Source organism: Stegostoma tigrinum, unplaced genomic scaffold (genome assembly GCF_030684315.1).
Source record: "Stegostoma tigrinum isolate sSteTig4 unplaced genomic scaffold, sSteTig4.hap1 scaffold_79, whole genome shotgun sequence".
NCBI lineage: Eukaryota > Metazoa > Chordata > Chondrichthyes > Orectolobiformes > Stegostomatidae > Stegostoma > Stegostoma tigrinum.
The window spans coordinates 240095-263227 of record NW_026728736.1 but is presented as its reverse complement, the minus strand read 5'-3'; the positions used below and the strand labels follow the sequence as shown (position 1 = coordinate 263227).

Genomic DNA, 23133 nt, shown 5'->3' with positions numbered 1-23133 from the left:
TAATGGGAACTGCAGATGCTGGAGAATCCAACATAAAGTGTGGAGCTGGATGAACACAGCAGGCCAAGCAGCATCTCAGGAGCACAAAAGCTGACATTTCGGGCCTAGACCCTTCATCAGAGAGGGGGATGGGAGAGGGAACTGGAATAAATAGGGAGGGGGGGGATGCGGACCGAAGATGGAGAGAAAACAAGATAGGTCGAGAGGAGAGTACAGGTGAGGAGGTAGGGAGGGCATAGGTCAGTCCAGGGAAGACAGACAGGTCAAGGAGGCAGGATGAGGTGTGGCTTGAGGTGGGAGGAAGGGATGGGTGAGAGGAACAACATGTTAGGGAGGTGGAGACAGGCTGGGCTGGTTTTGGGATGCAGTCGGGGGAAGGGAACAGCTGGGCTGGTTTTGTGATGCAGTAGGGGGAGGGGAAGAACTGGGCTGGTTTTGGGATGCAGTTGGGGAAGGGGAGATTTTGAAGCTGGTGAAGTCCACATGGATACCATTGGGTTGCAGGGTCCCCAAGCAGATTATGAGTTGCTGTTCTTGCAACCTTCGGGTGGCATTTTTGTGGCACTGCAGGAGGCCCATGATGGACATGTCGTCTAAGGAATGGGAGGGGGAGTTAAAATGGTTCGCGACTGGGAAGTGCAGTTGTTTGTTGCGAACCGAGTGGAGGTGTTCTGCAAAGCGGTCCCCAAGCCTCTGCTTGGTTTCCTCAATGTAGAGCGGGTCAGGAGTGAGGGGGCAGGTCACTGTGAGGGGGTCAGGACTGCAGGGGCAAGTCACTGTGAGCGGGTAAGGACGGAGAGGGCAAGTCCTTGTGATTGGGACAGGACTGCAGGGGCAAGTCGCTGTGAGCGGGTCAGGATGGAGGGGGCAATTCGCTGTGAGCATTTCACTCAGTCACTGCGTCCCATTTCACTCAGTCACTGCGTCCCATTTCACTCAGTCACTGCATCCCATTTCACTCAGTCACTGCATCCCATTTCACTCAGTCACTGCATCCCATTTCACTCAGTCACTGCATCCACGCTGCATGGCCCATGCTATGTATAAATGTGGCATAAAATCCTTACTTGTATGTTCATTTCCTCTTGTAATAACATGTGGCATCAGTAGCATCCTTAATCACTTGCATTTCATCGGAAAGCCTGGTACAAACACCAGATAACATGACAGTCCGAACAGAACGCTTTTTCCAATGCTTTCAACATATAGTCATGTGTGTCTCAGTGAATAAAAATCCTCCTCATTTTACCGCAATTAAATCTCATAATAAAGGGAGTATGTCTGAAAGTCGTCTCATCCGAAGGAAAACAGACTTGCTCCAGGAAAGCTGCTAAAATATATCAAGAAAAATACATATGAAATGATTCTAGAAATTTCTGCAACACAAAGATCAAAGGAAACAATAGTTTGATGAACACACTGTTAAGTGTTGCACTTACAAATCACATTTTGGAAAACAAACCACACTGATTTTCTACTTTATGAAAAAAAATTGTTCCAAGTCTTCATTATGCAGCAGATAACTGAAAAGGTGTAGACTTTTAACCTGCATAGAAAGTATGTGCGGAAGTTAAAACAAACAAAAAAAGCCACTTCTGTCCTAAAAAGACAATATTATATTACAAAAAGGCAGGAAAGTTGGAGAATGCAGCATCATGCTTCCTGCAGAGATCAAGTTTTGTCTGTGTCGTAAAAAACAAAAGAACTGTGGGCACTGTAAATCAGCAACAAAAGCAGAACTTGCTGGAAAAGCTCAGCAGGTCTGGCAGCATCAGTGAAGAGTGAGATCTGAGGAAGGGTCACAGGACGCGAAACATGAACTCTGACATTGTCTACGTCATAGTGAGTTATGTCTATTGCTTCAGCAAAATCCAACCAACTCTGAATGAAAATCAATGCTTAAGAAATATCCAAAACATCCGCTGTCCCCGTTGTGGCTTCCTCTACATTGGGGAAACGATGCAGAGGCTTGGGGACCGCTTTTCAGAACACCTACGCTCAGTTTGCAAGAAACAACTGCACCTCCCAGTCACTAACCATTTCAACTCCCCCTCCCATTCCCGAGAGGACATGTCCAACCTGGGCCTCCTGCAGTGCCATAATGACGCCACCCCAAGGTTGCAGGAACAGCAAATCATATTCTGCTTGGGAACCCTGCAGCCCAATGCTATCAGTGTGGATTTCACAAGCTTCCAAATCTCCTGTCCTGCCACTGCATCCCAAAACCAGCCCAGCTCGTCCCCGCCTCCCTAACCTATTCTTCCTCTCACCCATCACCCCTCCCACCTCATACCGCACCCCTATTTCCCCTCATCCCACTCCCTTGACCTGTCCGGCCTCCCCAGACTGACCTATCCCCTCCCTGCCTCCCTACCCATACTCTCCTCTCCACCTATCTTCTCCTCCATCCATCTTCCATCCGCCTCCCCCTCTCTCCCTATTTATTTCAGAACCCGCACCCCCTCCCCATTTTCTGAAGAAGGTTCTCGGCCCGAAACGTCAGCTTTTGTGCACCTCAGATGCTGCTTGGCCTGCTGTCTTCATCCAGCTCCACACGTTGTTATCTCGCATTCTCCAGCATCTGCAGTTCCCATTATCTCTCCAAAACAAAGGCTGCTGTCTTTCAAAACCCAATCTCAGATTTTGAAGATAGTCCTGACCCTGAAAAAAATACCAAATATGTATAAAGAGGAAAATTGGAGGTGAAACCATTCAAAAAATTTTCATTGGCACAACAAATGTTCCAACTGTAAAAGCAGGTTAAGCACCTGTATATAAGGAAACTGTACTCAAACTTTAAACAGACACTTACAGCCAACAAATGTGAGAAATATCCATTTCTTGCTGGATTACCAATTTTGCTGTTGGGAAAATATGCCTAGGCTTAGCAATGTACATTCAAACAAGATAGCACCCTCTCAGAACTCAACACTCACAGTTGTAGAGTTCTGTTTTCACAGGTTGGAGTATAATAGCATCAAGCACAATACACCAAATCTTCTTTGGTGCCTTTTCCTTCCATAAAACTGCTTTTAGTAGATGTGCACAGAATTCATTTTATACACATTGAACAGTTGCTAAGTTCAAGACGCCAGTTCCAGCACTTGGACTTGCATCTGCTTCATCATCAAAACAGAACAAAATAAAGACCCACTCCTTGTAAGTCACGTTTTCCATTTTTAGTGACAAGGTGAAGTGCGAGAACTGCTCACTTGATGTTAAAATCTCTTAAGTATGTACCTATATATTTCAATTCTGTGAAATATGTGGAATGAGTTCGAGAGAAGGATTAATTTTGTTGCGCTGGGAGAGAGCTGGGACAGTTAAAATAAGTTGAATGGCCTCCTCCCATGCTAAAAATGTCCATAACTGTTCTTGGCCCTGCTAAATTCAAGTGGCCATCCTTTCATTGTGACTGTGAGACGCAGCATGTTACGATAGATGGCACAATGAAGAAATCCTTTGTTATTAATGAACTTTTCAGCACTCGGCATTCTTCTGAAGTCAAATGTTCGATATGTACCTGTTGCACTGACTTGGTTCCAAACAGTTATAATGTGGAGGTGCTGGTGTTGGACTAGGATAGACAAAGTCAGAAGTCACATGACATCAGGTTATAATCTGACAGGTTTATTTGAAATCACACAAGCTTTGGGAGTGCAGTCCCTTCATCAGGTGCGGTCAGGGAGGAAAACACACAGTCACACAATTGATAAGCAGACAGATCAAAACATCATACAACTGGTGTGAGTGGAGTGTCAGATAATAAGTCTTCATCCAGGATGTTTGTTGGTTTGCAGATATTTTGTTGAAGAAACACACAACTTGTAGTTACAGTCAGTGTGGTATCTTATAAATTCTTGCTTTTGAAATAAAGGTTAAAACTCTAAGACAGATTCTGAACACAAGCCTCGAAACTACAAGTCAGAGTCTGACCTGAGATGTCACCTTTTGTACATTCCTGTTGCGTTGCCTGATTATCATGACAACACAGCACTGACATGGACTTTATAAACGCTTTACTTGCCTCTAACACTCTTGGTACCTGCATAGAGTTATTATCTGACACTCCACTCACGCCAATTCTATGATCATTTGATCTCTCTGCTGATAAGCTGTCTCTCTCTGTGGTCACCTCACTAACTGCACCTGATGAAGGGGCTGCACTCCAAAAGCTTGTGTGATTTCAAATGAACCTGTTGGACGACAAGCTGGTGTTATGTGACTTCTGACTTCAAACAGTTATAGAATGTGTTTTCAATCCTATCGTGACTTAACAATAAGTCAACTTCTTAAAATTTATAAATTGAGAATGTCAAGTGAAGTATGTCGAACCTTGAGCGCTTAAAAAAGGAAATATTACAACCATAGTCTAGTCAGACAGTAAAGACAGAAGGAATGATTTCATCGACTGTGTCTGACACCACACAATTAATCCCCCTGATGGAAGAAAGGTTGGCTGCGTTCTCTTTCTTCAGGAACATCCAGCTAATACCACCTTACTACTGCTTGTTTTATTCATCTGGTGATCCATTGAATTCCTTGCAGTCTTGGTCAAACCTTCATGTAATTTATTTAAATTTTCAATAAAATAAATTTAACTTCATATTCCACAATTTTAACATCTCCTTTCAAGGTTTGAACGGTTCACTTCGTACAGTGCACATGTTGTGTCAATAATTGGAGAACATGGTGGAAAAATCAAGATATATTGACAAGTAAACAAATGGCTAACTTCTGTTTCCTTGTCAGTAATGCCTTTTGAACAGAACATAAAGTTGCGCAACTATGTCGAGATAACAATTTCAAACTGGGAAGACCACTTTGTGGTCCCCACACCAATCTCTATTCACGACCTACTGATTGCATTACTCTGCCTTGGCAACAATGTAATATTACACTTGTCTCAGCACAACCTTGGCATCTTGTTTATCCCATGATGAACGTCCGACCACACATTCATGCAATCCCTAAAGCTGTCTCTTTCCATCTTTTCAATCCTGCCAACCTGTCTCTTGTCTCGGCTCATTCGCAGTGAAACCTTCACCTGGAACTACTTCACTTCTGGACCTGACAATTCCAATGCATTCCCTGATGGAGACCCACATTTGTCCATTGAACACTTGAGGTCGTCTAAAACTCCACTGCCTGAGTCTCAACTTGAACCAATTCCTATTCTCTGTACTTTCCACCTGACTGATACCATTAACAGTAATTTTATTAAATTCTCATTTTTGTTTACAAATCGTTACTTGGCTATGCCTATCGCTATTTTGGTAATCTCCACCAGTCCAACCATACTTCAGGATAACTGCACTCGTCTAATTATGTCCTCTTGCCCACTCTTGATTTTAAACGGCCCACTACTAGTTGCCAAACATTTAATTGTGTCGGCTTCAAACCCAAGAAGAGACTTCCTACACCTTCAGCGAGCAAACTCACATCCAGAACCTCAACCCAAGCAACAAATCCTCTCAAAACTCGCTAACTTCCTACACCTCTTAGCCTCTGTACATTTCCTCTTTTAAGGCACTTTTTCAAACAATCCTCTTTCATCAAGCTCTTGATCATCTGAACTAACAACTTAATAAGGCTCAGTTGTATTCTGGGATGGTTAACACTCCAATCACACGCCTTCAAAGTTTCCCTCCATTAAAGAGATTTTATAAGTGGTTGAAGTCATTGCCAAGCAGAGGGGGACGAATTGGGGAGTTATTTCAAAGAGCTACGATATGCCAAACGACCTCCTTCCACACTGGCCAACTTTGATTGTACAAAAACAAAAATGATTTTCAGACTTGGGAAGATCCCTCAAAAATGTCACAAGTAACCAGCTTTTGGGCAGAGTCGAGCTGCTGAGATGATAGACCAGGATTTAGGGGTACCAGGAGTGATAATATGCTGAACACAATCAAATTTTAGGGTGTAGAATGATGTGGTCTTCGGCATTTTTGACACTTGGACCATTTTCCTTCCTTTCCACAGAACAAGTCAAATAGTGGCAGCACAATGTTGCATGGCCACTCAAGCTTGCTCCACTGTCGATGATGATTGTGGCTGGTCTTCCACATCAATTAAACTTGGGCTCATATCTCATCCTCTTTTCAAAACATCGACCTATTCACGTGTAGTATCCCTCTCGCTAACTTAATGAGAATTCATTCCAATCAATGAACTCCTAACGCTGACCCACCCCAGGTCAAAAAATTCAGCTGAGATCAGGAACTGATCTCGCCTGTATGGCTGAGCTGGCTTTTAAAAAGTTTGCCGGTGAGACAGTCCCAGTGAGAAACATTCATTCAAAAAAAATAATTGCATGGATGGCTCTCCAATCCTAAACTCTATTCAAATTCAGTTGGCTTGTGATGCAGACTGATGCCCTGCAGAGAGGGCTCAATTGCCACACCAGTGAGCTGACCACAAAGGGTCTTCGCCTCAACCCCTCTACTTCCCTGAGGCATGGTGATCTTCAGGTTAAATCATAACCAGTTGTCTCTCTCTAAGGAGTCGCCAAATGGCGTGCTAAGACTTTACCTTGAACCCTGATAACATGGCAACAAGCAGATAACTCAGCTGATGTCACTGACTAATAGAATCCTCAACTATACTAATATTAATGATGTGATATCATCAGAAGGCATGCTCAACTAAGTTTTAATTTGCAAATTAAGTTAACAACCATTCAAATCAATATTACTGAAGTACTCATATTACTGATCGTCTCGATACAACATTGTGGTTACATCTGTTCATAAGTGAAGTGTAATGTAATTGCACTTACTGTGGTTTTATCAAAGTGATCCTGCAATGAGTCAATAAGCAGGTCACTCACAGGTTGCCAATCAGTGTGGACCCCCTCAGCTGTTATCACATGAGCCTCAAGATCATCCAGAACTTTCTGCAGTTCTTGAAGTTTCTCCAACGCCTTTTCCACCTGTTTCTGCCAGTTGCTCGCACGGATTTTCAGTTGTTCCCAATTTTCCTTCACTTCTATTGACTGTTTGCGGACAGCTTTGGCAATTCTTTGGGCTCTCTCTTCCGGGGCAGGTTCTGGAAATATGGAATGCAAATAATTTATCAACTATTCATGATTTTGATCGATAGATTTTCTTTCTAATCCCCTTTCCTTTAAAAGGTCTCTCTGGACTTTCTCCTGAAATTGGGAGAAATAGTATAAGACGAAAGATTTTGGTACAGGCACATCAATGATAAATTCTGTAATTAGCTGGCAGGTCGCGGAGCCATTAACAGAGAATCACAGAGAACCAATACAAAGCCAAATAAAATTCTGCAGATATTTGAAATTTGTCACTACTATGGAAACTTTAAAGAAGGAAAAGGATTAGTGACTAAATGGGTACAATTCTCAACAAAAGATTTGAAAAATCCTTTCAGGATATCTTTCATAGCTATGAGACAAACATCCAACACAAACCAACTTTCATCTTTCAGGACTGGCAAGTTAGAATGATAAACCCAAAGTCTACCCTGCATAGTTCTCTCTAGAACTCACTTAATGAGGTTGTTAAGAGATGTAGAGATAACAAAGTGTGCAGCTGGATGAACACAGCTGGCCAAGCAGCATCTGAGGAGCACAAAAGCTGACACGTTGGGCCGAGACCTTTCATCAGAAAAGGGGGAGGGGGAGAGAGTTCTGAAATAAATAGTGAGAGAGGGGGAGGCGAATCAAAGATGGATAGAGGAGAAGATAGGTGGAGAGGAGACAGACAAGTTAAAGAGGTGGGGATGGAGCCAGCAGAGGTGAGTGCAGGTGGGGAGGTAGGGAGGGGATAGGTCAGTCCGGGGAGGACGAACAGGTCTCCGGGGCGGGAAGAGGTTAGGAGGTAGGAAATGGGGGTGGGGTTTGAGGTGGTAGGATGGGATAGATGGGCTGGTTTTGGGATGCGGGAGGGGGAGGGGTGATTTTGAAGCTTGTGAAGTCCACATTGATACCATGGAGTGCAGGGTTCCCAAGCGCAATATGAGGTGCTGCTCCTGCAACCTTCAGGTGGCATCGTTGTGGCACTGCAGGAGGCCCAGGATGGACATGTTACCTGAGGATTGGTAGGGAGAGTCGAAACAGTTCACGACTGGGAGGTGCAGTTCTTTAGTGCAAACTGAGCACAGGTGAAGCGGTCCCCAAACCTCTGTTTGGTTTCCCCGATGTAGAGGGGGCCACAATGGCAACAGTGGATACAGTGTACCACATTAGCAGATGTGCAGGTAAACATCTGTTTGATGAGGAAATTCTTCCTGGGGACTGGGATGGGGGTGAGGGGGGAGGTATCGGGACCAGTGAATTTTAAACGTTGTGATGACAACATTTATGGATATGCAGGGAAAAGTGCTGGGTGTAGGGAGTGCTAGAGGGGAGTGTGGAGCGGATAAGGGGGTCACCTAAGGGTGGTGGGAAAAATGTCTTCGGTGGTGGGGTCGGATTGCGGATGGCAGAAGGGTCGGAGGACGACGCATTGAATCCGGATGTTGGTGGGGTGGTATGTGAGGGCGAGGAGGACACTGTTTTGGAAGTTATTATGGGGTGCGGGTGTGAGGGATGAGTTGTGGGAAACGCGGGTGACACGGTCGAGGGCGTTTTTGACCACTGGGGAGGGGGAAGTTCCGGTCCTTGAACAACCCTCAACAGTTTCTCTTTCAATTCCTCCCACTTCCTACAGACAAAGTGGGTGGCCAGGGTAGCCAAATGGGCCCAAGCTATGCCTGCCTCTTTGTAGGTTACACGGAACGCTCCCTCTTCCGTACCTACACTGGCCCTCAACCTCACCTCTTCCTCCGTTACATTGATGACTGTATCGGCACCGCCTCGTGTTCCCACAAGGGGCTCTAACAGTTCATCCACTTCACCAACACCTTCCTCCCGAACTTGAAGTTAACCTGGACAATCTCTGATACCTCTCTCTCCTACCTGGACCACTCTATTTCCAACCACTGAGAAACAAATATCCATTTCAACTCCACCAATTCCCACAGCGACCAAGATTACACCTCCTCCCACCATATTCCTGCAACACTTCATCTCCTATTCCCCATTCCTTTGCCTCTGCATCTGCACTCCCAGGATGAGGTATTCTATTCCCGTATATCTCAGATGTCCTCATTTTCAAGGACCACAACTTGCCCCGCTCTGTGGTTGATAACGCCCTCGACCGTGTCTCCAGCATTTCCTGCAACAAATCCCTCTCACCCCACCCCGCAACAACAACCAAAACAAAGTCTCCCTCGTCCTGACGTACCACCCCACCAACCTCCGGATACAACGCATCATCCTTCGAAACTTGCAGATTCTCTGGGAGGCTACGGAGGAGGTGACGGAGCCTTTGGCCTTGATCTTTGAATCCTCATTGTCTACAGGTTTAGTACCAGAAGGCTGGAGGGTTGCAAATGTTGTGCCCTTGTTCAAAGAGGGCAGTAGAGATGCCCCAGGTAATTATAAACCCAGTGAGCCTTCCGTCTGTTGCAGGAAAAGTTTTGGAAAGGATTATAAGAGAGAGGATTTATAATCATCGAGCAAGCACCAATTTGATGGGAGATAGTCAACATGGATTTGTCAAGGGCAGGTCGTGTCTCACAAGCCTCATTGAGTAATTTTGGAAGGTGACCAAGCACGTGGATGAGGGTCGGGCAGTTGACGTGGTGGACATGGACTTCAGTAAAGCCTTCGATAAGGTTCCACATGGTAGGCTATTGGAGAAAACATGGAGACATGGGATTGAGGGAGATTTAGCAGGTTGGATTAGAAACTGGCTTTGGCTAAGGAGGCAACCAGTGGTGGTTGATAGAAAATATTCAGCCTGGAGTCTGGTTACTACTGGTTTGTCTCAAGGATCTGTTTTGGGACCACTGCTGTTTGTCATTTTTATAAATGACTTGGACGGAGGCATTGGTAGATCGGTTAGTAAGTTTGCAGATGACACTCAAGTCGGTGGAGTGGTGGACAATGTGGAAGAATGTTGCAGGTGACAGGTAGGCTTGGATGAACTGCAGAATTGGGCGGAAAGGCGGCAGATGGAGTTCAATGCGGATAAATGTGAGGTGATTCACTTTGGGATGAATAATAGGAAGGCAGAATATTGGGTCAATGGAAAGATTCTTGGTAGTGTTGCTCTGCAGAGGGTGTCCATCTAAGTCGATCCCTGAAAATTGCCATCCAGGTTGATAGCGCTGTGAAGAAGGCTTACGGTGTTTTAGGTTTTATTGGCAGTGGGATTGAGATCCAGAGCAACTGTCCAAACAGCTGGTGCGGTCTCATTTGGAATATTGCGTACAGTTCTGGTCGCCCCATTACAGGAAGGATGTGGAAGCATTGGAAAAGGTGCAGAGGAGATGTTGCCTGGTCCGGAGCGAAGGTCTTCTGAAGAAAGGCTGAGGGACTTGGGTCTGTACTCATTGGAGAGAAGGTGGTTCAGAGGGGATTTAATAGAGACATACAAGATGATCAGTGGATGAAACAGGGTGGACAGTGTGGGTCTTTTACCGAGGATGATGACGTCAGCTTGTATGAGGGGGCACAGCTAAACAGTGAGGGATAATAGATTTGAGATAGATATCAGAGGCAGGTTCTTTACTCAGAGAGTGGTAAGGATGTGGAACCCCCTGCCTGCCAATGCAGTTAGCTCAGCCACATTAGGGGCATTTCAACAGTCCTTGGATAAGCATATGGATGATTATGGGATCGTGTAGGGGGATGGGGTTAGATTAGTTCACTGGTCCATCCACATCATCGCAATGAGCAAAAAAGCACACCGTTGTCTCTACTTCCCAGGAGGCTAAGGCAATTCCGTGTGCCCACAAGGGCAACTTTCATTGATGTACCACAGAAAGCATCCTATCTGGATGCATATCATAGCACGGTTCCTCTTACAATCCCTAATTATTATGGCTCCTGCCTTTCTTCTTCCAGGCAGAATTGGTTCTGCTTTGTCATAACTAATTTGGGAGAAAATCCACGCTCAGTCTAAGTTAATTCTTCCAACAATTCAGATACCATGGAATACTGAGCAATGAGTTGGTGTGTGAGAAAAAGAGAGAGAGAGAGAGAGAGAGAGAGAGAGAGACAGACAAAGCCAGAGAGGTTGGGGGGGTGGGGGAGGGAGACAGAGACAGAGAGAGAGAGCGCGAGAGAGAGCGAGAGCGCGCGAGAGCGAGCGCGCGAGAGAGAGAGAGCGCGAGAGAGAGAGCGCGAGAGAGAGAGCGCGAGAGAGAGAGCGCGAGAGAGAGCGCGCGAGAGAGAGCGCGCGAGAGAGAGCGCGAGAGAGAGAGCGCGAGAGAGAGAGCGCGAGAGAGAGAGCGCGAGAGAGAGAGCGCGAGAGAGAGAGCGCGAGCGCGAGAGAGAGAGAGCGCGAGAGAGAGAGAGAGCGCGAGAGAGAGAGAGAGAGCGCGAGCGCGAGAGAGAGAGAGCGCGAGAGCGAGAGAGAGAGCGCGAGAGAGAGAGAGCGCGAGAGAGAGAGCGCGAGAGAGAGAGCGCGAGAGAGAGAGCGCGAGAGAGAGCGCGAGAGAGAGAGCGCGAGAGAGAGAGCGCGAGAGAGAGACAGCGAGAGAGAGAGCGCGTGAGAGAGAGAGCGCGAGAGAGAGAGAGAGCGCGAGAGAGAGAGAGAGCGCGAGAGAGAGAGAGATGGGCGATGAGGGAGAGACAGACAGACAGAATAGGTGACAGAATGTGAGTGTGTGAGCGCCTGCATCAGACAGTGAGAGAGGTGTTGCTGAGGTGGAGATAGTTGAGAGTGTCGATCACCAACAATCTCTCCTGGTCCACCCAGATTGTCGCAATGGGCAAAAAAGCACACCAAATGTCTCTATTTCCCCAGCAGGCTAAGGTAATTTGGAGTGTCCGCAAGGTCAACTTTCATTCATGTACCAGAGAAAGCATCCTATCTGGATGCAAGTCACAGCATGGTTTGGCAACAGCTCTTCCTACGACCACAAGAAACTGCAGAGTCATGAACACAGCATAGTCCATCATGCAAACCAGCCTTCCATTCGGTGATTCCACCTCTACTTCCCGCTGCCTCGGGAAAGAAACTGACATAATCAAAGGCCCTTCTCACCCCACAATTACACTCTCTTCTCCCTTTTTCGGAAGGGAAGATGTAAAAAAAGTTTGTATACATGCGTGAAAAGATTCAAGAACAGCTTCTTCACCGCTGTTATTGGACATCTGAATAGGACACTGAAAAGCTTAAATCTAATTTTGATCTTGCTCTCTGTGCATCTTCTCTGTAGCTGTCATTATGTTCCGTTTCACTAATGCGCCTTGTTTGATATCACCTGTCTATACTGCATGCAGAAGAAAACTTTTCACTGTACCTGGGCACATGTGACAATGATGACTCAAATCAAGATAATAAAACGTGAGGCTGGATGAACACAGCAGGCCAAGCAGCATCTCAGGAGCACAAAAGCTGATGTTTCGGGCCAAGACCCTTCATCAGAGATGCTGCTTGGCCTGCTGTGTTCATCCAGCCTCACATTTTATTATCTTGGATTCTCCAGCATCTGCAGCTCCCATTATCTCTGACTCAAATCAAATTGACTGTGTGCAAGAGAGAGGTGAGCATATGATTGTGCTCAAGAGTGCAAAGACAGTGCATGAAAGTGTGTGTGTGCGCACGACAGAATGTGTGTGCCAGTGACTGTGCTTGAGAGTGTGTGAAAGGGAGTTAGCACAAGAAGGGAGTGTTACAGCATGCATGAGGGAGTGAGTGTGTCTGTAAGTGTGAGTGAGCTTGACAGCAAGTGAATTTGCAAACCTAAGTGTGTGAGGGAGAGATTTGTGGTCGTGTGTGTGTACTTGAGAGTAAGAGCATTGGCAAAAGATCCTGCGACAGTGCATGCAAGTGTGCCACAGAATGTGTGCAAGACCGTGTACGACTGTGTGATAGTGTGGAGTATGAATGAGTGAGAATGTGACAGAGTGTGTTCGTGAGAGACTGTGTTCCTGACTTTTTTTTGTGTGTGTGTAGTGTGTTTGTGCATGAGGGACAGAATATGCATGTGCAACATAGTGTGACTGTGAACCTCTGAGATAAAGACCGCAAGAGCGAGAGCGAGAGAGAGAGCGAGAGAAGAGATGAGGAATGAGAAATCATGAGTGGTCAATACCTGGAGGAAATAAAGAACAACGTGTGAGTGTTAAGAGAAGCCGCTGGATGTAATATGGAGGCTATTGTTTTCTTGATTGTACTAAATGAAAAGCAAGTGTCACCTCTCAGTGTCAGTGGACAGGAGATGCGCATTAGAGAAGGAGATATAGTCAGCCTTGTGAGAGACAGCAGACAAGTTGCAAATGCATAGAAACTGACATTAAAGCTTTCTTGTCAATGTGTAAAGAGGTGAGACAAATATGACGAGTCAATATTGTACCTTTGCACTCAGTAAAATCACAGAATCATGAATCAGAGAACCCTTACAGTGTGGAAACAGGTCCGTCAGCCCAACACGTCCACGCTGCCCCTCACAGCATCCCACCCAGACCCATCCACCTATAACTCACCTAACCTACACATCACTGAACACCTTGGGAAATTTAGCACGGCCAATCCACCAACCTTGCACATCTTTTGACTGTGGGAGCAAACTTGAGCACCCGGAGAAAACCCATGCAGGCACATGGAGAATGTGCAAACTCCACACAGAAAGTCACCAAAGGGTGGAATTGAGACAGTGGTGTTAACCAGAGCCACTGTGCTCTATATTATGCGAATTCAGCTGCAAGCATTTTTTTTTAAAGAAGGGAAACTTACCATCGTCACAGGATTAGAGTGGTTTCAATCTTCTATCAGCTTTGAGAACCTTATCCATATCTGCCTTCACAAGGGCAAGGTGTTGGTAATGGTGTGAGACCGGTTAGTATGCAGCAGCTCGCCGTGCAAAAAATTAACGGCACTTTCATTGCTTTTTACCTAGGGGCATAACAGAAAGACAAGAACATGAAAAAATCCTGAAATCTTTCTCCAATTTCAATCTCAAAGGGACCATCTGTTCCTCAAAAGTCATAACCAAACTGAACATGGGCCTCCTGCAGTGCCACAAATGATGCCACCCCAAAGTTGCAGGAACAGCAACTCATATTCCGCTTGGGAACCCTGCAGCACAATGGACGTGGCTGACAGCTCTGTCAACCACAAATGCAAGGAATGCTCAGTTGAGGAAGAATGCAGACATTTCGGAATCCCTCCAGCAGAAGATGATATCATTAGAACAAATGGATCTGTCTGGACAGTCCTGTTTGTAGATTTTGGGAAGTCAGACTCTATTGTTTGTCATCAAGGATGTGGTTGAGTGATCATATTCAGACTGAAGAGGCCAAGAATGTGAGGCTGGAGAATGGGTGCAGAGCCATGCCTCTCGGAATTCCTGTGCGTGTCTATGCTTGGCTTGGGCTACTACGGTTACCTTGTCGCAGTGTCCTCTGAGAGGCGTGATTCTCCACCCATCATGCAACCAACAAACAGATACAATTGGACCCCCACACACAAACCCATACAGATCAAAACCGGAAATGACAGTACTCATGGTAACAGACTGGACAGTGTCAATTCCAGACAGAGTAGAATAACATCATTTCATTGGAGGCTGTACTGATGATGTCACCGATCATGGTGACGAAACGTCTGAATGAGAAGAAGCCAGCTCGGCGAGCAAGTTCACAACCTCAATCAGAGAACTGGCTGTTTTGAACTACCTTGTTCAAGAGTTTCAGTTTTGATTTTCAATGTTAAATCTCGCTCCCACATAGGGATGGAGGATTACTGTTAACAGCTGCATTCTAACTAATTCATATCGAATCATTATTGTTTTGACCAGTCTTCGGGTCAGGCTCCCTCGGTGACTGAGTCTCCCAAATTGTTAAGTTCCCTCGTGAAAGACTCCCCTTCTTCACACACACAACTAGATCCACCTCAGTTGGTACGAATTAAGCTGATTAAAAAGGATCTTTGTCTTGTGGATACCTTCCTATGTTTCAGAAGGAGTCAAGATAACTCAGGGTGACACGGTGACTCAGTAGTTAGTAACGCTACCTCACAGCACCAGGGACCCGAGTTCCATTCCAGCCTCGGATGACTGTCTGTGTGGAGTTTGCACATTCTCCCTTTGTCTGTGTGGGTTTCTGCTGGGTGCTCTGGTTTCCTCCCACAGTCCAGAGATGTGCAGGTTGGGTGGATTGGCAATGCTGAATTACCCACAGTGCCCACGGATGTCTAGGTTAGGTACATTAGCCATGGGAAATGCAGGCTGACAGGGATAGAGTAGGGGAATGGGGATGGGTCTAGGTGGGATGCTCTTTGGAGGCTTGCTGTGGGCTTGTTGAACTGAGTGGCCTGTTTCCACACTGGGGATTCTATAAAACTAGCTTCTCCTGAACTCGTGAGAGAGTGAGTTTATCAATTGCTAAATGCAAGAAGTCATAAGGCACCACAAATATGCACAAGTTAGAAACAAGAAATTTGCTCAAAAACCATAAAAGTTAAGAGGGATACGGATACTTCAGCCTTTGGATTGTTTGTGAAGAATATAAAGTGGGATGTTGTGGCCACTAAGTTGGGCGATCCCCGTAATGTTGATATGAATTCAGCAGTTAATTTTGAGATTCTTGTTGAAATTCTTTTGACCTTGTTTCCCTTTTGACATTGCCCAGGTTTGCAGAGCTCAGAGCAAGAGATTTTCTTTTCTTCTTACCTGCAGCATAGGGCGATGAAACGGCTGTCCCAGAGCCGTGACCTCCGCAACTCCTGAGACCACACGAGCACATTCGCCCAGGAATACACACGGACTGAGACGAAAGAACTATCGGGATAACAATACTCAGCGTGGTACTGGAAAAGGCAGCATGTACAAACAGAAAACAGCTGTAAATAGTGTCAAGAGGTGAAATCAAGTGATAAAGCTAAATTCATGGCTCTTTGCTTGCGTGCCCATTGTATTCAGAACAAAATCAACAAATAAATAGCACATTTCTAGGTTGACGGGCATGATTTTATAGCTATTACAAAGACATGGTTACAAGGAGATCAACACTGGAGGTAAGTGCGCAGGGCTTTACGACATTCCAAAAAGACAGGCAGGAGGGAAAGTGACTGTAAGCGAAGAAATTAGTATGAGAGCAAGAAACGATCTTGGATCGGAAGATGTAGAATCCAATGTTATTTATTTGTTAATGGGAGGAGGACATCCCTAGCTACGCAGTCTTTCTTGTCCATCCCTAATTGCCTAGGGGACAGTTCAAAGTCAATCATATTGCTGTGGGTCTGCAGTCACATATAGGCCAGATCATGTAAGGGTGGCAGTTTCCTTCCCTAAAGCACATCAGTGAACCAGCTGAGTTTTTCTGACATTTGGCAATGAATTCATGGTCATCATTATATTCTTAATTCATGATTTTCTTTTATATTGAATTCAAATTCCACCATCTGCTGTGCTGGAATTTGAACACAGGTCCCCAGAATGTTATCTCAGTCTCTGAATTAACAGTCCAGCAATAATACCACTAGGCCATTTCCTCCCCCATCGTGGAACAAGAAAGCCTGTAGCTGATTCCCACTTGGGAAAAACAGTGAACCAGGAGCTTCTTAAATGGGCGATCGCATCTCCTTACATTTTAAGACAGCCATGGATAATCAGGACCTTGTGGGAAGGGACGAAATTGGGGGAGGGAAAATTACATCAGTGTTAGGTAGGAGCTGAGCAGTATTAATTGGGAGGAGCTTTTATTGAACAAGTCAACATTTGATATGTGGGAGTTATTTAAAGACCTACTCTTCAGTTCAGAACTGGCCTATTCCAGGGAAGGAGGAATGACATGGATGGCAATCTAAGGACGTACGGACATAAGAAATAAAACAGGAGTAGGCCATCTGTCTCTTCCAGCTCGTTCCGCTGATCTTTTTTGCGGACTCAGCTCCACTTACCCTCCCATTCACCATAACCCTCAATTCCTTTCCTGTTCAAAGATCTATCTGTTTTGGCTTTCAAAACATTCAACAAGGGAACCTCAACTGTTTCAGTGGGCAGAGAATTCCACAGATTCACAACCCTTTGGATGAAGAAGCTCATCCTCAACTCAATTTTATATCTGTTCACACTTATTTTGAGGCTGTGCCCCCGAGTTGGAATTTCGCCCATCAGTGGAAACAATTTCCGATCCATTTGTTTCATAATTTTAAAAGTTTCTGTTAGATCACCCCTCATTCTTCTAAATTCCAGTGACTGCAATCCTAGTCTACTCAATCTCTCCCCGTACAGCAACATTTTTAATTCTGGAATCAACCTCGTGAACCTCCTTTGCACCCCCTCCAGTGCAAGTACATCCTTTCTCAAGTGAGGAGGCTAAAACTGTACAAACTACTCCACACCAAGCCTCACCAGCACCCGAAACAACTGTAGCATACCCTCCCGATTTTTAAACTGCATCACTCTCGCAATGAAGGACACTATTCCATTTGCTGTCTCAATTACCAGCCGCATCTGCAAACTACCTGATTCAGACACAAGGCTGCCCAGCTCACTCTGCGGAGCAGCATGCTACAATTTTTCACCATTTAAGCAAGACTCCATTTTTCCATAATTGCTACCAAAATGGATACCCTCACATCTACCATCATTGGACTCCATCTGCTGGACCCTTGTCCATTCACTTAAACTTTCTGCATCCTTCCGCAGATTTTCATTGTCCTCTTCAGACTTTACTCTCTCACTCATTTTAGTGTCATCTGTGAACATAGAAAAATACAGTGCAGAACAGGTCCTTCGGCCCTCCATGTTGCGCCAACCTGTGAACTAATCTAAGCCCGTTCCCTCACACTATCCCATCATCATCTATATGCTTATCCAAGGGCTGTTCAAATGCCCTGAATGTGGCTGAGTTAACTGCATTGGCAGGCAGGGCATTCCATGCCCTTACCACTCTCTGGGTAAAGAACCTGCCTCTGACATCTGTCTTCAATCCATCACCCCTCAATTTGCAGCTGAGCCCCCTCGTACAAGCCAACATCATCATCCTAGGAAAAAGACTCTCACCGTCCACCCTGACTCATCTTTCTCTGATCGTCTTGTATGTTTCTATTGAAGGCCCTCTTAGCCTTCTTCTCTCCAATGAGGACAGACTCGAGTCGCTCAGCCTTCTCTCATAAGACCTTCACTCCAGACCAGGCAACATCCTGGTAAATCTCCTCTGCTCCTTTTCCAATGCTTCCGAATTCGTCCCGCAATGGAGCGACCAGAACAGGTCGCACGAGCGTTTTGTGCAGTTGCAGCATGATGTCACGGCTCTGGAACTCAATCCCTCTACCAATAAAGTCTAACACACCGTATGCCTTCTTCACAGCACTATCAACATGGGTGGCAACTTTCAGAGATCTATGCACATGGACGCCAAGGTCCCTCTGCACATCCGCACTACCAAGAATCTTTCCATTGGCCCAGTATTGTACCTTCCTATTATTCCTCCCAAAGCGAATCACCTCACATTGAACTCCATTTGCCACCTTTCCACCCAATTTTGCACTTTATCCAAGTCTCCCTGCAACATGCGACATTCTTCCACATTGTCCACCACTCCACCGACTTTAGTGTCATTTGCAAACTTACTAACCCATCCACCTATGCCTGCATCCAAGTCATTTATAAAAATGACAAACAGCAGTGGGCCAAAAACAGATCCTTGAGGCACACCACGAGTAACCGGACTCCAGGCTGAATATTTTCCATCAAACACCACTGGTTGCCTTTTTACCGAAAGCCAGTTTCTAATCCAAACTGCTAAATCTCCCTCAATCACATGGCACCGTATTTTCTCCAATAGCCTTCCATGTGGAACCTTATCAAAGGCTTTACTCAAGTCCATGTACACTACGTCAACTGGCCTTCTCTCATCCACATGCTTGGTCACCTCCTCAAAATCTCCATGAGGTTTGTGAGACACGACCTGCCCTTGACAAATCCATATTGACTATCTCCAATTAAATTGTTGCTTCCGAGATGATTATAAACCCGATCTCTTACAACCCTTTCCAAAACTTTTCCTGCAACAGACGTAAGGCTCACTGGCTGTAATTGCCTGGCTCATCTCTACTGCCCTTCTTGAACAAGGGCACAACATTCGCAATCCTCCAGTCCTCTGGTGTTAAACCTGCAGACAATGAGGATTCAAAGATCAAAGCCAAGGGCTCCGCCACCTCCTCCCGAGCTTTCCAGAGAATTCTCGGAAAAATCCTCTCAGGCCCAGGGGATTTATCTAGCTTCACACCTTCTAGAATTGATAACATCTCCTCCTTACTAACCTGAATCCTTTCAAGTCTAATAGCACGTATCTCAGTCGTCTCCTCGATGATATTCTCCTCTTCCTCAGTGAAAACAGATGAGAAATATTCATTTAGCACCTCTCCGATCTCTACCCGGTCCACACACAACTTCCCACTTCTGTCTTTGATTGGCCCTATGCCTACCCCAGTCATCCTTATATTCCTCACATACCTTGAGAAAACTTTACGGTTCTCCTCTATTCTACCTGCGAATGACTGCTCAGGACCCCTCCGTGCTCTTCTTAACTCTCTCTTTAAATCCTTTCTTGCTCATCTGTAATTCTCCATCGCATCAACTGATCCATCTCATCTCAGCATCACATAAACCTCGCTCTTCTGCTTATCACGAGATACAATTTCTTTCGTAAACCACGGTTCCCCTACCTTATCACTGACCCCTGCCTGACAGGGACGTACCTATCAAGGACACGCAATATCTGTTACTTAAACCAGCTCCCCATTTCGATTGTCCCCATCCCCTGCATTTTCCTACCCCATTCTTTGCCTCCTAAGCCTTGCCCAATTATAATTGCCTTCCCCCATCTCTCAGTCTTGCCCTGTGGCATGTTCCTCTCCCACTCCATCGCTAAACTAAACGTAACCGAATTATGGTCACTCTCTCCAAAGTGCTCATCTACCACTAAATCAAACACCTGGCCTGGTTCACTGTCAAGTACCAGATCCAGTGTGGCCTCCCCTCTTGTCGGCCCTTGGACGTACCGTGTCGGGAAACGCTCCTGCGTGCATTGGACGAAAACTCATCCATCCGACGTACTAGAGTTACAGCATTTCCAGTCAATGTTTAGGAAGTTAAAGTCTCCCATAATGACCACCCTGTTCCTTTCACTCCTGCCCAGAATCGTTTTGCCAATCCTCTCCTTCAGATCCCTGGAACTTTGCAGAGGCCTATTAAAAAACTCCCAGCAGCGTGGCCTCTCCTCTCCTGTTTCTGACATCAGCCCATCCCACCTCAGTAGACCAGTCCTCCTCAAAAGTTTTTTCAGCCTCCGTTATACTGTCCTCGACAAACAAAGCCACACCTCCCCCTTTTTTCCCACCTTACCTGATCTTACTCAAAGATCTGAACCCTGGAACCTGCAACATCCATTCCTGACCCTGCTCTATCCATGTCTCCGTAATGGCCACAACATCGAAGCCCCAGGTACCTATCCATGCTGCAAGCTCACCTCGCTTATTCCGGATACTCCTGGCAGTGAAGTAGACACACTTCAATTCAGCTTGCTGTTTGCCAGCACACTCCTGTGACACTGAGATCCTGTCCATGTCCTCTCTATTCTCTTTCTCCTGTGTACTGAAACTACACCACAGTTTCCCATCCCCTTGCTAAGCTAGTTTAAACCCACCCGAACAGCACTAGCTAATTTCCCGCCCAGGATATTAGTGCCCCTCTGGTTCAAGTGGATACCGTCCTGTTTGTAGAGGTCCCACCTTCCCCAGAATGAGCCCCAATTGTCCATGTACCTGAAGCCCTCCCACCTGCAGCTTCCCTGCAGCCACGTGTTCAGCTGAAATCTCTCCCTGTTCTTTGCCTCGCTATCACTTGGCACGGGTAACAAACCAGAGATAACCACTCCGTTTGTTTGAGCTCTCAGCTTCCAGCGGAGCTCCCTGAAATCCTGCCTGACGTCCCTATCCCTCTTTCTACCTATGTCGTTGGTACCTATGTGGACCATGGCTTGGGGCTTGTCACCCTCTCCCTTCAGGACCCCAAAGACACGATCCGAGATAACACGGACCCAAGCACCTGGAGGCAACGCACCAATCGTGAGTCTCTTCGGTTCCAAACAAGCCTTCTATCTGTCCCTCGAACTATTCAGTCCCCAATGACTAACACTCTCCTCCTATACCCCCTTCCCTTCGTTGCAAGAGCGACAGACTCTGTGCCAGAGACCTGCACCCCAGTCAGTATTGAGGTAATGCCTCATCGTAAGGAGGTCAGAATTGACCGAGTGGCAGATATTTAGAGGGTCAGTACTGAGGCAGTGCACAACCGTCAGAGGGTCAGTACTTCAGGAGAACGCCATTATCAGAAGGTCAACACGAATGGAGAGTCACATCGTCAATGGTTCAATCCTGAGGAACACTTCATTATCATAGGGTCAGTCCTGAGGCAGTGCTTCATTGTCAGAGGGTCAGTATTAAGGTTTAGAATTGAGGGAGTGCTATCTGATTATGTCACTCTGACAATGAGGCACTGCCTCAGGAATGAGCCTCTGACAATGAGGCACTTTCTCACTTCTGAATCTCTGACAAGGAAGCATTCCCTCAGTGCAAACCCTCTGTATGGACCCGATGTCAATGAGGCACTCGCTGAGTACTGACCCTCTGACAAAGTTCCAATAGCTTACTACTGACCTTCTAATCATGTGCCCCCTACCCCATTTCTAAATCTGTTACATTGAGGGCACTGCCTCAGAACTGACACACTGGCTATAAGGAAGTCCGTAAAGACTGACCCGCTGATCATGAGGCTGTCCCTCAGTTAATGACCCTCTAAATATGAGGCACTCCCGTAATTCTGACCGTCAGGAGCTACCTCAATGTTGACTCACTGATATAGAGGCACTGCCTCAGAATTGACATGCTGACGATGGGGCACTTGCTCAGGACAGACCCTCTGCTAGAGCTGCAGGTTTGATATTAGAGCAGTGATGCACCGCGAGCAGGTCAGTATTAAGGGAGTGCCACACAGTCAGTGGACCAATATTAGGGGAGTGCCACACTGTCAGAGGATCACTTTTAATGGAGTGCTGCACTTGTGGTGAGTGAGTACTGAGGCAGTGCGGCACTGCAAAGGGTCAGTAATGAGAGAAAGCTCCATTTTCAGAGGGTTAGCACAGAGGAAGTGCTTAATCAGAGAGTTATTTCAGAGAGAGTGCTGTATTGTCAGAGTTTCGCACTGAGGGAGTATCACACAATCAGAGGTCCAATATTAAGGAAACAGTGCACTGTTGGAGGGTTGATATAAAGGGAGGGCTGCACTGTCAGAGGGTTAATGATGTGGGAGTGCTGAAATATCACAGAATCAGTCCTGAGAAGTGCTGCACATTCAGAGAGTTAGTGCTGAGGGAGTGGTCTAATGTGAAAAGATTGATATCAAGGGGCACTGCCGAAGGATCAGTAGTGCAATACTGTCAGAAAAACAATATTGAGGGAGTTCTGCTGTGTCAGTGGGTCAATATTACAGGATTGCTACACGATCCACGTATCAATGTCAGATGGTCAGTCCTGAGGGAGTGCTGCACTGTTGGAGGGCCAATATTGAGTGTGTGCGACACTCAAGAGGATCATTTTGTTGGACTTGTGCACTGTCAGAAGTTCAATTGTAAGCAAGTGCCACACTGGTTAATATTATGGGAGTGCTGCACTGTCAGACGGTTAAAGATGAGGGAAAGCTCATCATCTGACAGGGCATCACTCCCTTCAGACGAACCCTCAGGCGGTGCAGCACTCCAACAAGTTAGTTTCAGAGGCATGTTGTCCCATCAAATTGACCCTCTGAGACAGGAGCATGCACTAAATATCGACCCTCTCACAATGCTGCACTGCCTTAATATAGGCCCTCTGGCAGGGCGGCTCCCTTTCAGTACACACCTTCCAACAGCACAGCACTCTCCCATCATTGACCCTCTGACAGTGCAGTACTCTCTTAATACTGAATGTGTCACACTGCTCGACACTGTTGGAAGGTCAATACTAAGAGTGTGCTGCACTGTTAGACAGTCAATGATGAGCTAGTGATGCATGTGCGACATTCCCTCAATTCTTATCCCATTACAATGAGGCACTGCATTAGTAT

General features: G+C 46.1%; 1 protein-coding gene across 3 annotated transcripts in view; it reads right to left on the bottom strand.

Moving 5' to 3' along the window:
* Positions 1-1010: 1010 nt before the first annotated feature.
* Positions 1011-23133, bottom strand: part of LOC132209267 (uncharacterized) — a 93248-nt gene continuing 71125 nt past the window's right edge. The window contains exons 1-5 of one of the 3 annotated variants that reach the window (XR_009445348.1): positions 15694-15920; positions 13758-13916; positions 6782-7050; positions 2515-2661; positions 1011-1330 (exon numbers count right to left, since the gene is read on the bottom strand). Coding sequence is in view for 2 of the 3 variants with exons in the window: in XM_059644394.1 (XP_059500377.1) it covers positions 1262-1330; positions 2515-2661; positions 6782-7050; positions 15694-15830; positions 19293-19384 (714 nt within the window). In the remaining variant the exon portion in view is untranslated. Of the gene's footprint in view, positions 1331-2514; positions 2662-6781; positions 7051-13757; positions 13917-15693; positions 15921-19292; positions 19442-23133 lie in introns of those variants that run through there. The other 2 variants (XM_059644394.1, XM_059644395.1) reach the window with 2 other exon arrangements.